Genomic DNA, 14,994 nt, shown 5'->3' on the forward strand with positions numbered 1-14,994 from the left:
GTTTGTAGGTATAAATTTTTTGCAGCCTACTTTTAATGGTTCAACCTCTCCATTAGCTCATTACTCAGCCGAGGTAATGGAAGAGAAAAGTTAGGATGTGGGGGAAGTGAACTCGTTCAGCAATAGTTCTTTCTTCTGGGGTGAACTCAATCTTTGGCAGCAGTTCAGCCCCGTAGCAAACAACAAATCCAAGTCAGCAGCTGCAGACCAGTCCTCTAGGCAGGCAGACACCAGGCATGAACCAGCAGCTGTAGTTCAACCCTGAAGAAAACCCAAGGCTCGCCGAGTGAGGCAAAGCCACAGACGTGGCAAGCTGCTGCAGGAGCAGGAGCAGTTCTTGCACTAGTTTTTCTCAGTAGATGCATTACCACAAATTGAGCTCAGTAATGCTATGTAAGGCGAACCAACCCATGCATGTTTGTGAAGAATATCCAGGTGGAGTAAACAAACCAATGCTCAGTGCTTATCTTCCACTATCTGTGGGGTCATATACTTCCATTATCCCGGGTCCTTTCATGTGTTTGCTATAGCTAAACATTCTTTCACCTGTGTCTGCTCCAACAAAGCGTCATTTCACCTGGGTGCCCAGCAAAACATCATTTGACATAACTAACTTTCCAAAGAAACTAGAAAATTCCACCTCAGGCTGGAGAGATGGCTCAGCAGTTGAGAGCACTAACTACTCTTCCAGAGGTCCTGAGTTCAAATTCTGACAACTACATGGTGGCTCACAACCATCTGTAACAGGGTCTGATGCCCTCTGCTGGTGTGTCTGAAGGCAATGACAGTGTACTCATAAAAAAACAAAACACACGGAAAAAGAAAGCTGGCTCTCCCTGCCTGCTTGCCTCTCACTGGCAAATCCATTCCTTCACTAGCCCGATAGCCTACTTCTTTGGAATTCTGGTGTATACTGAGGATCAGCTGAGACACTGTGAGAGCCAGAATTGTGTTTTAATTTACTGTTCATAAGAAGTCTATGAAACAAAAATGCCTCTAACCTGTATTTAGTCAACGCTTGCCATAATTTGGCTAGAAGATTGTGGCAATGGTCTTATTCTCAACCCATGGGACTAACAACATCTAATGTCATGGACAAAAATTCAACTGGATTCTTGGACCTTCTGTTGAGTGAATTCCAAAGCATTCAGCATTGTCAGGTCTGCAGATTTTCTGGCCACCTAATTTTGTGTATTTTCTTCCCATTTGCCACAAGAGGGAACACTATTGTCTCCTTGAATTGCACTCAGGGTGGAAAGAGACACACTTCAAGGTTTGTTTGTAGCGACAGGGTCCCATGTAGCCCAAGACGGCCTTAAACTCACTATGTAACTCGGGATGACCTTAAATTTCTGATGATAGTCATGTGTCACCAACATACCCAGCATGCATTTCAAGAAATTAAACTGAGGGGCTAGAGAGGTGACTCAACATTTAAAAGCCCTTGCTGTTCTAGCAGAGGACCAAAAGTGGAGTTCAATTCTGAGCACTTACATCAAAGGGCTTACAGCCCTCTAATGTAATTATCAGGGCTGGAGAGATGGTTTCATAGCTAAGAAAAGTTGCTGCTCTTACAAGGAACCTGAGTTTGGTTCCCCAACAGCTGAAGTCAAAATGGTTCACAACCACCTGTAACTCCAGCTCTGGGGCTAGAAGGCCCTCTTCAGGAATCTGTGAGTACTTGTACCCACATATTCATAAGCCCTCAGGCACACACACACACACACACACACACACACACACACACACACACACACACACACCACAGAATTAAAAACAAAACAGATCTTAAGAAAGGAATGTCATTGATTTCACAATATTACAGAAAAGCCTTCCAGACATTTCTATATGTCAATTTGTTTTGCTTTAGTCGAAGGCTACTGGTTTTCATTTTGGCATTTGGGATCTATGTTTATGTGTCTACCCTTTTTTCTTTTTCTTTGCTTGCTTGCATGTATGTCTGTGCATTGTGTACATGCAGTACCTGCAGGAGCCAGCAGAGGGCACTGGTCCTTTAGAACTGGAGTTAGAAACAGAGGTTTGCCTTTATGTAGGTTTTCTGCAAGAGCAACAAATACTCTTAGCTGCTGAGCACCACTGTCAGATATGTGGTATATTCATTTATTTTGACAAAAAGAAAGAAAGAAAGAAAGAATACAAAGAAAAAAAAGAAAGGGAGGGAGGGAGAGAAGAGAGAGAGGAATAGAAAGAGACCTGCTTTTGTACCATTTCCCAGGACCTGGGTGTGCTGTGTACAAGGCAGAGAAGAGCCTGAGAGCCGTCCCCCTGGGGGCATGTCAGTCACTGCACAGTAATTGAAACCAGGATGTATCATAAACAGGCTTTAGCTAACTAACTGCTAAACAAGTTAGTCCCTCGGCCATTGTTTTCTTTGAGCAATTCCCTTCTGCCTTAAACCACAGGGAGGTAACTAAGAGGGACAAATCAGTGGAGGATTGGATGCCATCTAGCCAGGGCTAGCCCTAAGAGAAAAAAAAAAAGCTTATATTGTATAAATGACCCTAGGAAAGTATTTTTCCCTGCTCGCTTCTACACCTCTCCCTGATTCATATCCCAGGCCGCCTGAGGCCCCTAATCTTGCCGTCACAGCCATGATGGAACTATCTAGAAACTCGTGAAGCAAGCCTAATCCTTTTCTTATCCTCGTGGAACAAAGGAAAAATGAAAGCAAGTTAAGGAAGCTGGGAAAGAAGAAGTCTGCATCTAACTACATGTTAGAAAAACAAACAAACCAAACTTATTTTCTGGCTTTGATCTGATTGTCTGTGGGAATGGACTTGCCCAAGTGATGACCCACAGAAAGGCCAAACTTGTTATTTTTCTGCTCCTCTTGAACCTCCTTTTTCAGTAAGAATCCTGCCTGAAAGTTTAGGTCAAACAAGCTGCTTGGAGCAAAATAGAGTGGTGTCTCCTCCCAGACAGTCTCCAGACGTTTCTTCCATCCTTCCAGGATCTGCATGCGGGCATCTGGTGGAGTGTGGCCAATGGCGTATACCAGTTGAGGTTCCAAGACCTGGAAGCCACAGAAATGCAGAATGCCACTCTGGAGAGAAACAGAACACAGAGGTAAGTCACAGGAGCAAGTCTGTACTGTAACCAGGCACCAGAAGAAGTTGATCTGGAGCTGGAGAACGGGCTCAACAGTTAAGTTCTTTCAGAGAACCCAGCTTGGTTCCCAGCACCCAGACGGAGGGGCTCACCTGTCACTCCAGTTCTAAGGGATCTTGTGTTTGAATTTAAAAGGGATGGCTGGCATAAAGCCTGTCATTGGACGAGAAGGAAGAGAGGCGGGAACAGTTTTTGAGAAAGAAGAGGACTGGAAGAGATGGAGGAAGACACAGATGGTCCTCTCTGCATAGATACCGGTTGTTATGTACATTTTAAAGGGACGGGTTTGTACAGGATTTTGTGCTGTCTGGATGGGAAAATTATATCTTGTCAATTGGATCACAGGTATTGTGTGTTGTGTTCTTTCATATATCGACTATTTGAGTTCAAGAGAGAGTGGTGTGGCGGGGTGCCACGCTGGAACCGCGCTCGGACCGCCGGGGTCAGAGCGAGTAGACCGGGCGCGTCTTTTTAATATTTACCGCAACAGAATTGGATGACCTTTTCTGACCTCTGTGGGCACCCACATAAATGTAGCATACACACCGAGAGCAATAAAATAAATAAATAGAAACCTTTTTTTAAAAGAAAGAGGAAGGAAGAAAGGAAGACAGGAAGGGGAAGGAACGAAGAGAGGAAGGAAGGAAAGAAGGGAGGGAGTGGTGAAGGGAAGAAAGGAAGGAAGGGAGGGAGAGAAGAAGGAAACTGCAGCTGGAGATGCCATGGTGATTTAGAGCTTTGGCTGCTCTTCCAGAAGACCCGAGTTTACTTCCCAGGACCCACATGGTGGCTCACATCCACCTGTAACTGCTATTCCAGAGAATCCAATGTATTCTTCTGGCCTCGGTGAACATTGCATACACAGACAACAGGCAAAACTCACAAAATAAAACTTAAATTTCAAAAACCTTTTAAGCGGGTGAGTTGGGCTTGCCGAGGGGAGAAAGTGCAGTCAGGCCCGAGGTGCCCCCGGGAACTGACAGGGCCTCTCCCTCACCTTCTGCCCTCCTTCCCTAGTTGTCACCTGGCTCAGCCTCCTTGGCAGAGCTTTTCTTTGAATGAGTAAAAACCTTGAAACTGTGCCAACCTGGATCTTCTGCCAAAAGAGCCGGAAATTGTATTACATTAGGGAGAGCGATTGCTCCTTGGCACTGGCTCTGGTGAGGGCGTGTGGATGCGCATTTCTCTGCCTCTCAGAAGAGGAGTTTAGTCTTTACAAAAGGCCTTTCTAGTGCCCATCCCCCTCTCCCCTGCAGCCCCATTCCTGAGTGAACATAATCCACCTCTAAGACAAGCTCAGTGAACTTGATTCTTGTCCTGGGGAGCTAGGTATGGCAGTCCATGCCTTAAGCCCAGACAGCACCCAACAACTTGAGGCAGGAGAACCGCCACAAATTCAATTCCACCTTGGGATTATATATAAACCTTACCACCACCACTCCTTAAAAAAAAAAAAAACAGAAGGGCTGGAGAGATGGTTCGGCGGGTAGAGTAAAGGTTCTGGCCTTGTAAGCCTAGGGGAGAGAGAGCCCAGAACTTATGCAAAAAAGTGTATATAGCCAGGTGGTGGGGACACAGGCCTTTAATCCTAACACTCAGGAGGCAGAGATGGGTGGAGTTAGAGGCCAGCTGGTTTACAGAGTGAGTTTCAGGACAGCCAGGGTTATACAGATATACAGAAAAACCCTGTCTCAAAAAAAAAAAAAAAAAAATCAAATCATATATATATATATATATATATATTCAGGCAGCAGCATGAATCTGCAATTCTAGCATGCCAAGGTAAAATGGGAAACAGAAACAGGAGAACTGCCCAGAAGCTCAAAGGCGGGTGAGCCTTGACCACACAGTACTTACTACAAAAGCAAGGAAATCTCGGTATCAACAAGGTGGAAAGGTAGAGCGGATTCCCAAAAGTTAGCCTGTGATGCTCACTTGAACACACGCATGCACAGGCACACACACATGCACACACACACACACACACACGCATACATATGCATGCACACAGGCACACATACACACACACATACACATGTGCATACAGGCACACACACATACACTTTTTTTTTTTTTTAATTAAAATGTCCTTCAGGAAGACTGGAGGAACCCCAGGCCTCGGCTGCACACACTGAGGCCCCAGTGCACGTTGGTTGGAGAGACTGTTTGACCACGTGCCCTGGGTCATCTCAGCAGCTCCTGGAGGACACTCAGGAGCTGCTGCCCTGTTGCCTGGCTGCCCTCCATTCACCTCGGGTCAGTTTTTAGTTACTGTCTGGAGGTTAGGACTCCGAGGAAAGCTCAGCTAACAAACTCCACTGGAGCTACCTGAATTGGCCAGAGAATGACATTCATGTCCCCGTGGACGCCCTGGAGAGAGTACATAGAGCCGCTGCCCCCGGTGGTGATGGAAAGCAAGGTCTTCTTCTTCTGCAAGAGAAAACAAGTGTCACCTGCTCCTCTCCTGAGTCCCAGTGAGTTAATGAAAGGGCCCCTTGGGAGAAGGACAATGAATCCACTCTATTGGTGCTATTATTTTAGGCTTCAGGTCCTCTGCCACCTCAGCATGACTCTGCACATGTTTCAACTGTGGCTGTGACCAAGATGTGGCTGTGGTTATCAGTGAGTACAGTACAAATCATAAACTCACTCAGAACTTTAGGAGACAGCTGGAACTCCTGTTTCAGGGGAAGCTAACACCCTCATTCAGACATCCATGCAGGCAAAATACCAATGCACATAAAATAAAAAAAAAGTAAGTTTTTAAAATCTATTTTTTTTTTAAAGAAAAAAGTCACAAGATAGTTCTTGTCACTATTTGGCCTCCAAACAACAAAGATTCCTTTTTTTCTGTTTTATTCACACAGGATCTCCTGGAGCCCAGGTTGGCCTAAAACTCACTAAGTGGCTGAGGATGGCCTTGAACTCCTGGTCTTCCTGCCTTTCCCACCCAAATGGAATTTCAGTTGTTTGTCACCAAGTCAGTAAGATTTTTCCATCTTATTTTTATTAGGGGAAAATCTCAAGCATGAGAGACAAGGAAAACAACAACAAAAATCTATCAAACAGCTTGAAGTCTGGTTTATTTGTCTACGACAGCCATCCATTAATCCCTCAATACTTTTTGAAGTTGTTCCCCCCACCACCACCACCACTTTAAAACAAAGTCCAGAGGCAGGTGAGCTGGCTTAGCTGGTGAAATGACTTGCCACCAAGCCTGACAAGCAGAGTCTGATCTCCTGTCTGCAGCTTGTTCCTAACATCCGCAGACACGGTGTGGCAGGCATGCGCCTCTCTCCATAAACAGCAGTCTGGAGAGATGGAAGGGGGTTAAGACCACTGGCTGCTCCCCAGCACCCACGGCGGCTCACAACATTCTTGTAATTCCAGCTCCAGGAAGACGTGAGCCCCCTTTTCTGGACTCCTCAGCCACTGCACACACGTGGCACACAGACATATAAACAGGCAAAACTACCCATAAACGCGTGTAAAACATAATCGAGCAAATCTAAAACATGATGTCAAAAAACACTCGTATCCATAAAAATGATAGGTGAATGTTAAAAAAAAAAATCAAGCAAATCCAAAACATCCTGTCATTTGATTTATAAGAGCTATACAATGCATCCTCTCTGGTCCCAAGGGTCCACCTGTGCTCTCAGGGAAGAATCTACTTAGGAAACACCCAACAGTTCACCGACCTGGAAAGGCCCCTTGTCGTACATGGTAGCATAAGTGTAGGCAAATCCTGCTACGAGCACTCTATCGAACCAGCCTTTCAGAATGGCGGGCACCCCAAACCAATGCAACGGGAACTGTGGGCAGAAGACCAAGAAGTCAGATCATGCGGCTCTCACACTTGCCCCTCCCCTGTGGCCAGGAAGAGCTTAGAACTGTCCATCACAGGGCACCTTCTCCCTTGTCATTTCCTCTGGGATGGTGGGGAGAGCGGATGAGGGGAGGTGCCACGCTCCCTCTGTGTAAAATACGCAGTGAGGTTGGGGCTGCGGGACTGTTGAAGGCCAAGGAACCAGCCTGGGCAGCATCGCACATGCGCACGGGCACACGCATGCGCGCGCACACACATGCACGCACACAAATGTAAATACACAAAGCATATCAGCTCATTGCACACCCTCTGTCATCATCACTTAGAATGCAGAGGGCTCCAGGACAATAAGGACAAACACCCCAGACACCGCTTTCTGATGATTTCTGTCCTATGTGATACCTGAAATATCACCAGGTCTGCAGCTTCCAGCTTTTTCTGTTCAGCTACGATATCTGGGCTCAGGCGGCCTTCCTTATATGCTAGAGATGACTCTGAAGGATACTGAAAGTTCTCGGAGTCCTTCAGCTGACCTGTTGGGAGGCAAGAGGGACTGAGGCTGAGGCCATGTGGTCTGTTGTCAATGGAGAGAGGTGGCTCTTACCTGTGATGTCATTTCTGGAAATGATGGGGTTAAAGTTCATAGCGTAGAGGTCAGATTCCTCTACCTCCCATCCTTTCTTCTTCAGAGCCTCTACAGCGGCCTCCTTCATGGCATAGTTAAACGATGTTTTCTCTGAATGGGCCAGTACAATCAGGGCTCTTCTCGCTGTTTAGACGGACGTGAGGCATGGGAAGAAAATCCAAACAGGACGGGTGAGTCCCTGATCTAAAGTGCTTGGGATCAGATGTGTTTCCCAACTTAGTATCTCAGAATGGGGAACAGTGGCTAGCATTATCAACTAAATGTCTTTAATCTGAAAAATAAGGTTCAGGCTGGTGAGATGGCTCAGCAGATAAAGACACTTCCTGCCAAGCTGGATGTACTAAAGTCGATTCCCAGAACCCACGTGTTGGAAGGAGAGAACCAACTTCTGAAGTTATTCTGACCTCCATAAGGAAGGATCTCTCTCTCTCTCTCTCTCTCTCTCTCTCTCTCTCTCTCTCTCTCTGTGTGTGTGTGTGTGTGTGTGTGTGTGTGATTTTTTTTTTTTTAATCTGAAGTCCAGAGGTATGGCTGTAGTTGATTAATCTGCTCTACCTCTGGGAGTTCTTTGCAAGCCACCTCATTGCTTTGATTCTCAAATGAAACGGGGGAGTGGGGCGCGCCTTCTATTTTAATATGCCTTAAACAGGTCAATGGTTGGGCCACTTTGATCCTCCATGTTTCTAGCACATTCTCTCCTCTGATATTCCTAAATTATTACTTTCTAAAACCTATATTTCATCCTGGCTGCCTTGTACCCAGCCTGCATCCCTCCTAGGCTGGGACCCCCAGCTCCTACATGTTGGCAATCTCTCTGTCCTGCAGTTCTCAACTCTGATCTTTCTTCTTCCCTGGCACGGCGGTACCAAATCCTCCTTCTTCCCTGGGTTCCCTTGCCTCTGCCTCTCTGCCCAGCCATTAACCACCAGCAAATTTATTTGCCAATCAGCACCAGCTTGGGGCAGGGACCCTCAGCATCTTACGCGCAGATGTGCAGGTTCCTGGTAACTTGGGGAGCCATATTAACAGAAGTGGTATTAGAATCAGCCCACAACACAGAGGGTTCCACAATAAACCTAAAATATTCTGAACATCATGTCAGCACTCAGAAGTTTCCCAGGTGTGGTGGTGCACACATTTAATACCAGCAGAGACAGACGGATCTCTAAGAGTTTGAGGCCAACCTGGTCTACAGAGCTAGTTCCAGATTAGCCAGAGCTACACAGAGAAACTCCATCTCAAAAAAAAAAACAAAAGTTTCCAAAATGCCAGATGGGGGGGGGCACATACTTTTAATCTTAACACTCAGGAGGCAGAGGCGGGTGGGTCTCTGAGCTTGAGGCCAACCGTGACTTCATGTGGAGATTGTTGGGATTCTGTAAACCCCACCTCTCAGTTACCTAGCAACAGCCAGGTATACCCCACCCCTCAATTACCCAGCAGTGGCCAGGTATGCTCCGCCCCAGTGACCTGACACTATAAAAGGAGCTGCTTGACCCCTCCTCTCTCTCTTGGCCTCTCCTGCCCTTGTGCTCTTGCAGCCTTGCTCTCCCATTTCCCTTCCCCCCTCTCTCCCATGTGCTCATGGCCGGCCTCTACTCCTCTACTCCTCTACTTCTCTCTCTGCCTCTACCACCCTCTTAACTCTCCCATGACCTGAATAAACTCTATTCCGTACTATACTGTTGTGTGGCTGGTCCCTCAGGGAAGGGATTCCCAACATGGACCCCTCAGAGGCATCTCCCTTGCCCTCAGGCCTCGCCGCACCTCCATGGGCCATATGCCCCCCACTCTCTTCATCCTTCCCCTAACATTGGTGCCGTGACTCGGATCGTTATCCTTTCACAACATTGGTGCCCTGTGACTTTTCCTTTCATTGGTGCCCCGTCATCTTTTCCTTACAGAGATTCTGTCCAAAAAGCTTTATTTTTAATTTTATTTTTTGAAGTTGAAGAAAGGTGTTTATTGGGTGTGAGGAGACATACATACAGCAGACACACAGAGAAGAAAAGTCCCTCAGCAAAGCACGGGGTGGGTGTGGGTGGGTGGGTAGAGGGGCCTAGGAAAGCTTAAAATCCCCCATCCAAAAAGTTAAAGGAAAATAAACTAAGGCTGAGAGTGTAACTCATGGTAGGATGCTTGCCTAGCTCCTGGCTCCATCTTTAGTAGCATTTAAGAAAGTTTCTGATTTTAGAGTGCCCCTGATTTCGGCTTGTCTATCTGTACCAACCAGGAGGCCAGGGATCATAGGAAAGAGGTGACAAGTGACAGGTTATTGGGACCCATTTGTCTAAGTTCATTCACTGTCTTAGTCACTATGTCAAGACCAAGGCAATTCTTAGAAAGAATTTAACTGTGGGCTTTGCCACAGTTTCAGAGAGTTGGTCCATCATCAGCATGGCAGCAAGGTGGCACGCAGGGCACTGGAACAGCAGCTGAGAGCTATGTCCTGGTCCACAGGACGAGAAAGAGGGCAACACAGGGCCTGGCTTGGGCTCTTGAAATGTCAAAGCTCACCCCAAAGTGATACACTTCCTCCAACAAGGCCATGCCTCCTTAGCCTCCTAATGGTCTCACTTACACACGCACACACACAGACACATACAGATATAGGCACACACGTGCACATGTACTCACAGGCACACACACACACACATAGACACACACACACACACACACACACACACAGCCTCACACCACTCTAATAATAACAAATCCATTTTAAAAATAAAAATGAAGTGGAAGGGAGGAAGGAAGGGGTGAGCAAGAAGAAGAGAGGATGCATTCTGAGTCAGTGAGAAATTAGTGTCTTATGATGTTGCCCCACCCCCACCCCCGAATCAGAATTTCTCTGTGTAGCCCTGGCTCTCCTGGAACACAGGCTGGCTGCCTCTGTCTCTGCTTCCACCTCCCCAGTGTTGGGATTAAAGGTATGCATCACCACTACCTGACAATGTTGGCATATTTAATTGACCTACATGAAAATAAAATGATCTCCTTAGACAATCAGAGTGGCCTCCTTGTCAGGGACGGTTGGCTAGGTTACAGAAGGGTTCTCTGGGTGCTGTTGGTATAGATGGTTTCTTGGGCTAGTTAGTGTGAAATAACTATTTCTTAAGGATTTATTTTTATGTATGTGTTGATGTGGGTGTCATTTGTAGGCTGATACCTCTGGAGGCTAGAAGAGTCTTGGGTCCCTGGAGCTGAGGTTACAGGTATTTGTAGGGTACCCTGCCCTGTACTTGCGAGGTGGGTGCTGGGATCTCAACTCTGGTCCTCAGGATTATGCAGCAAATGCTCGAAACTCGATCAGCTCCTCAGCCCCTCATTTGTTTTCATTTGAATTATTCCACAGACAGAAATAACTTCTGGGGCAATTAAAGACCTAAGTGATTGTTTTGGGGTAAGTTCTGAAACATACTAGGAAAGCAAGCTAGCTAACGCCACCTTCTGCTTTGCTCTGCCTCTCACCATCTAATGGGTTTGCATCTGCTTTCTCTTTTATGCCAGGGTTTGAGTCTGGAGCCCCAGCATGATTTCGGCAGAGCCTCCTGTCCCCTGTTCTGAGGGGCTGCCAAGAAACATGGGTTGTTCATTGTTCCCTGAAACGGAGAACTTGTTCCTCCCCCTCCCCCACACCTGTGCCTGATTTCCACTTCATTTACCCCCTGAAATGCTCATGTGTCACCAGAGACTGAGCTCCAGCGGTACCACATTGTTATCTGGGCAACTATTAGATATTGTAAGGGCTGGGGACCTGGGATTCGTAACCAAGGAGCCTAAACTTCATAAAAAGCAATTTTTAAAAATTAAAATTAAAATAGGCCAAGTGTGGTGGAAGCACTGGGGAGGCAGAGACAAATCTCTGTAGCTTAGCAGCTAGCCTGGGCTACATAGTGAGTTCTAAGACAGTCAGGGCTATGTAGAAAGACTGTTTCACAAACTAAAAATAAAGTAAAACAATTCTTAAACACTAAAATGTATGTCTTTTGTACGTGTGGGTGTTTTGTTTGCACATATACCTGTGCAACAGCTGCAAGCCTGGTACCCTCAGGAAGACTAGAGTTACAAAGGTTTCGAATTCCCATATGAATGCTGGGGGTCTAGCCCAGACCCTCTGCAAGAACAGCCTGTGTGCTTAACCAGTGAGATCTCTCTAGCCCCATATTTTTTGTTTGTTTTGTTGTGGGTTTTCTTTTGTTTGTTTTTCTGAGACAAGGTCTCACTGTGTGGCCTTGGTTGCCCTGGAGATTGCTTTGTCCTCTAGGTTGGCCCCAAACTTATAAAGATCCATCTGCCTCTACCTCCCGAGTGCTTTTAAATTACATTATTTGTTCAGTGTGTGTGGTGTGTGTGTGTGGTGTGTGTGTGTATATGTGTGGTGTGTGTGTTGTGGTGTGTATGTATGTGGTGTGTGTGGTATGTGTATGTGTGTGGTGTGTGTGTGTGTATGTGTGTGGTGTGTGTGGTGTGTGTGTGTGTATGTGTGTGGTGTGTGTGGTATGTGTTGTGGTATGTATGTATGTGGTGTGTGTGGTGTGTGTGTGTATGTGTGTGGTGTGTGTGTGTATGTATGTGGTGTGTGTGGTGTGTGTGTGTATGTGTGTGGTGTGTGTGTGTATGTATGTGGTGTGTGTGGTGTGTGTGTGTATGTGTGTGGTGTGTGTGTATGTATGTGGTGTGTGTGGTCTGTGTGTGTGTGGTGTGTGTGTGTGGTGTGTGTATGTGTGTGTGGTGTGTGTGTGTGTGTGGTGTGTATGTGTATGTGTGTGGTGTGTGTGTGTGTGTGTGTGTGGTGTATGTGTGTATGTGTGTGGTGTGTGTGTGTGTGTGTGTAGTCTTGAGCTGAACTTTCAGGACTTGGTTTTCTCCATGTGGGTCCCAGGGATGGAACTCAGGTCATCAAGCCTGGTAGCGGATCCCTTTATCTGATAACATTCTTGCCAACCCTGACTCTAAATATTGGTAGCTGAAATTATCTGGGCCTTCACCTGGAAGCCAACCTCTATCCAGTGTCCAGCTTATTCTTGCTTTCCACCTCCCTCCCCATCTCCACCTGAGAGCGCCCCAGTCCTCTGCACTGAGCCAAGGGGCTCTTGGAATCCTCCAACAGACTGGCTTGTAGAGGCTTGTAATAGGTGGCTTTTTTTTGATTAGTGATTGATGTGGGAGTGTCAGCTCACAGTGGTTGGTGTCACCTTCAGGCAGGTGTCACTGAGTTATATAAGAAAACAAGCCAGTAAGCAGGGTTCTGCTTCAGTTCCTGCCTCCAGGTTCCTGCCTTGATTTCTCTCAGTGGTGAACTGGTGCCCAGAACTGCCAGCTGAAACACACCCTTTCCTCCTCAACTCCTTTTGGTCGGTGTCTTATCACAGGCTCAGGGAGCCGACTAGGATGGCGGTACGTCAACCTGCTGCTGTCATTTCTGTTTTATTTTTCATCTTGTTCATCTCCTACTCTAATTTGTAAATTCACTTTAGCCAGGCCTGGGCACACACCTGTAATCCCAGCACTGGGGAGCAGAGGCAGGAGGGTCAGGTGTTCAAGGTCAGCCTAGACCAAATTAAGCTTGAAGCTTGTCTGGTCAAAATGAATGAATGAATGAATGAATGAATGAATGAATGAATGAACGAACAGATGAATAAACAAACATTGAACTGAATCACAGGTGTGGGGGTATAAGATAAATATTAATAATGCTTGGGACTCTGTGCTGACTGCAGCTCCAATGTCGGGGTCTTGGATAAATGGAGACCAGTACACAAAGCAGACACAGCCTTACCAGCTGTTGAAAACCCTCCCCTGCTGCCGCTCCCAGTAACCTCATCGTACAGCTCAGAGAACACTGAGATAGCCCTGTACCAGCTACAGAAGCATCCTTCCCTCATTAGCAAGGAGAGGTCCTGAGTGTATTTGAGGAGGCTGAAGTCGTTCTAAAGGGCAAGGAACTCCAAAAAGTTACAGTCCTGCCCTAATTGGAGGAAACGTTGCCTAACCCTTATTGCTGCCCCAAACTCAGAGCCAAGCCCTGTTGGGAAAAATTTAGCCTTGGAGGCTAACTTAGCCAAGAAATCTTCCTGCCTTTGCCTCCAGAGTGCCACCAAGCCCAGTAGTGGTCCCTACAAACTGCCTGTTTGCATTTTTAAATGTTAGCAACGTATTTCTGAACGCTTAAATACTATCTGGCCTAGGCTGGGGGTGTGCACAGAGCCCAGGTGGTAGAGAGTTTGTCTAGCATGCAGGGAAGTCCTGGTTTAAATTCAATTCCCAGAGCCATATAAAATAGGCGTGGTGATAAGCACTTAACAATCCTGGCACTGAGGCAGCGGAACTAAGACCCTAAGTTCAAGGCTGTTCACTAGACAGCAGTTTTAAGGCCAACCTGGGATACATATTACCCTATTTCTAAATAGTCCAAACAAGGTCCAGAGAGTGGCCAGCTCTGTTAAGGAACGGCGTATAAGGAAGGGATCATACTGGAGGTGCCCTTAGCTGAATTGAGGCTGCATCTCTGAGAAGAAGCTCTCCTTCTAGGGACTGAGGCTCATCCTGGATCCTAATCATTTCACTTTTCCTCTGGTGAGGCAAGGAACAAAACTCAGAGCAAGCCTCTACATCCTTCCTCCTCAGGATGAATCAGGCTGGAGTTGGCACCTCACTCACCCGCCATGGCTCCAGACGTTGAGGGCGGATCGTAATACCAAGCGATGATTGGCTGAGAAGCGGGTTGCCTGACCGACCCCGAAGTGCTTCGGAGAGACCTTCAGACTACAGCCTCGGCTAGTGCAAGCAGTGTAGGCTGAGCACTTGGAGGCTTTATATCCAGCGGGATCTCGGTCCAGCCCACTGTGCAGGGCAGCCAGCGAGGGCGGGGCTGGATTCCCGAACCCAGAGGCGCTGCGGGGAGGATACTAAGTTATTGGCAGGGAGAAGCCGTTTAGGGCTGAACTAGGACTCCTGAATATGGAAGTCAAAAGTTCTCTGGGAGCTAGGGAGTGAGAGAGGTTTTGAGGCTACGAATTGGGTAAATCATCTGCTCCCTGTCTAAGACCTCTGGGGTACAAAATGAAATTTCCAGCAGAAATCTTCAAGCTTCGTGGGACCTGCCTAAGTATCCAGCCTGTGTGGACTGGTCCTTGCTCCAGCCGTGGGAAATCGCCTTTGCACGCAAAGGGAAGGGTGGGGCAGCCAAAGGACTGGCTCGGATTTTGCCAAGTCACTGTGACTCCAGACTGAAAACTCAAGAGTTGTCCTAGTGTGAATGAATTCGTTTCTTCTTTGCAGCGTTCTGATTCTGCTCTTAGAAACTGCAAAAACTGCCCCCCCCCCCGGGATGTACACACTCTGGGTCTCTTTTGCCCCCAGCGACCAGGCAACCGGGAACTCCTCT

General features: G+C 47.1%; 1 protein-coding gene across 1 annotated transcript; it reads right to left on the reverse strand.

Annotated features, from left to right (window-relative positions):
- Positions 1–1,887: 1,887 nt before the first annotated feature.
- NQO1 (NAD(P)H quinone dehydrogenase 1) lies at positions 1,888–14,388 on the reverse strand. Its single transcript, XM_080936737.1, has 6 exons — positions 14,268–14,388; positions 7,563–7,727; positions 7,361–7,491; positions 6,831–6,944; positions 5,458–5,559; positions 1,888–3,064 (listed from the first exon to the last, which is right to left on the reverse strand). Exons 1-6 carry the CDS (start codon positions 14,272–14,274, stop codon positions 2,759–2,761), a joined length of 825 nt encoding a protein of 274 aa, XP_080792863.1. The 5' UTR covers positions 14,275–14,388; the 3' UTR covers positions 1,888–2,758.
- Positions 14,389–14,994: the final 606 nt, after the last annotated feature.

This window comes from Micromys minutus (assembly GCF_963924665.1).
Source record: "Micromys minutus genome assembly, chromosome: 24".
NCBI classification, from domain to species: Eukaryota; Metazoa; Chordata; class Mammalia; order Rodentia; family Muridae; genus Micromys; species Micromys minutus.

Bases quoted from the DNA above. Each gene is read 5' to 3' on its own strand.
- NQO1 (XM_080936737.1), bottom strand. The intron at 7,492-7,562 runs GTAAGAGCCACC...GCCTCCCAACAG, and splicing joins TTCCAGAAATGACATCACAG to GTCAGCTGAAGGACTCCGAG. The intron at 5,560-6,830 runs GTCGGTGAACTG...TTTCTCTTGCAG, and splicing joins ACGACAAGGGGCCTTTCCAG to AAGAAGAAGACCTTGCTTTC.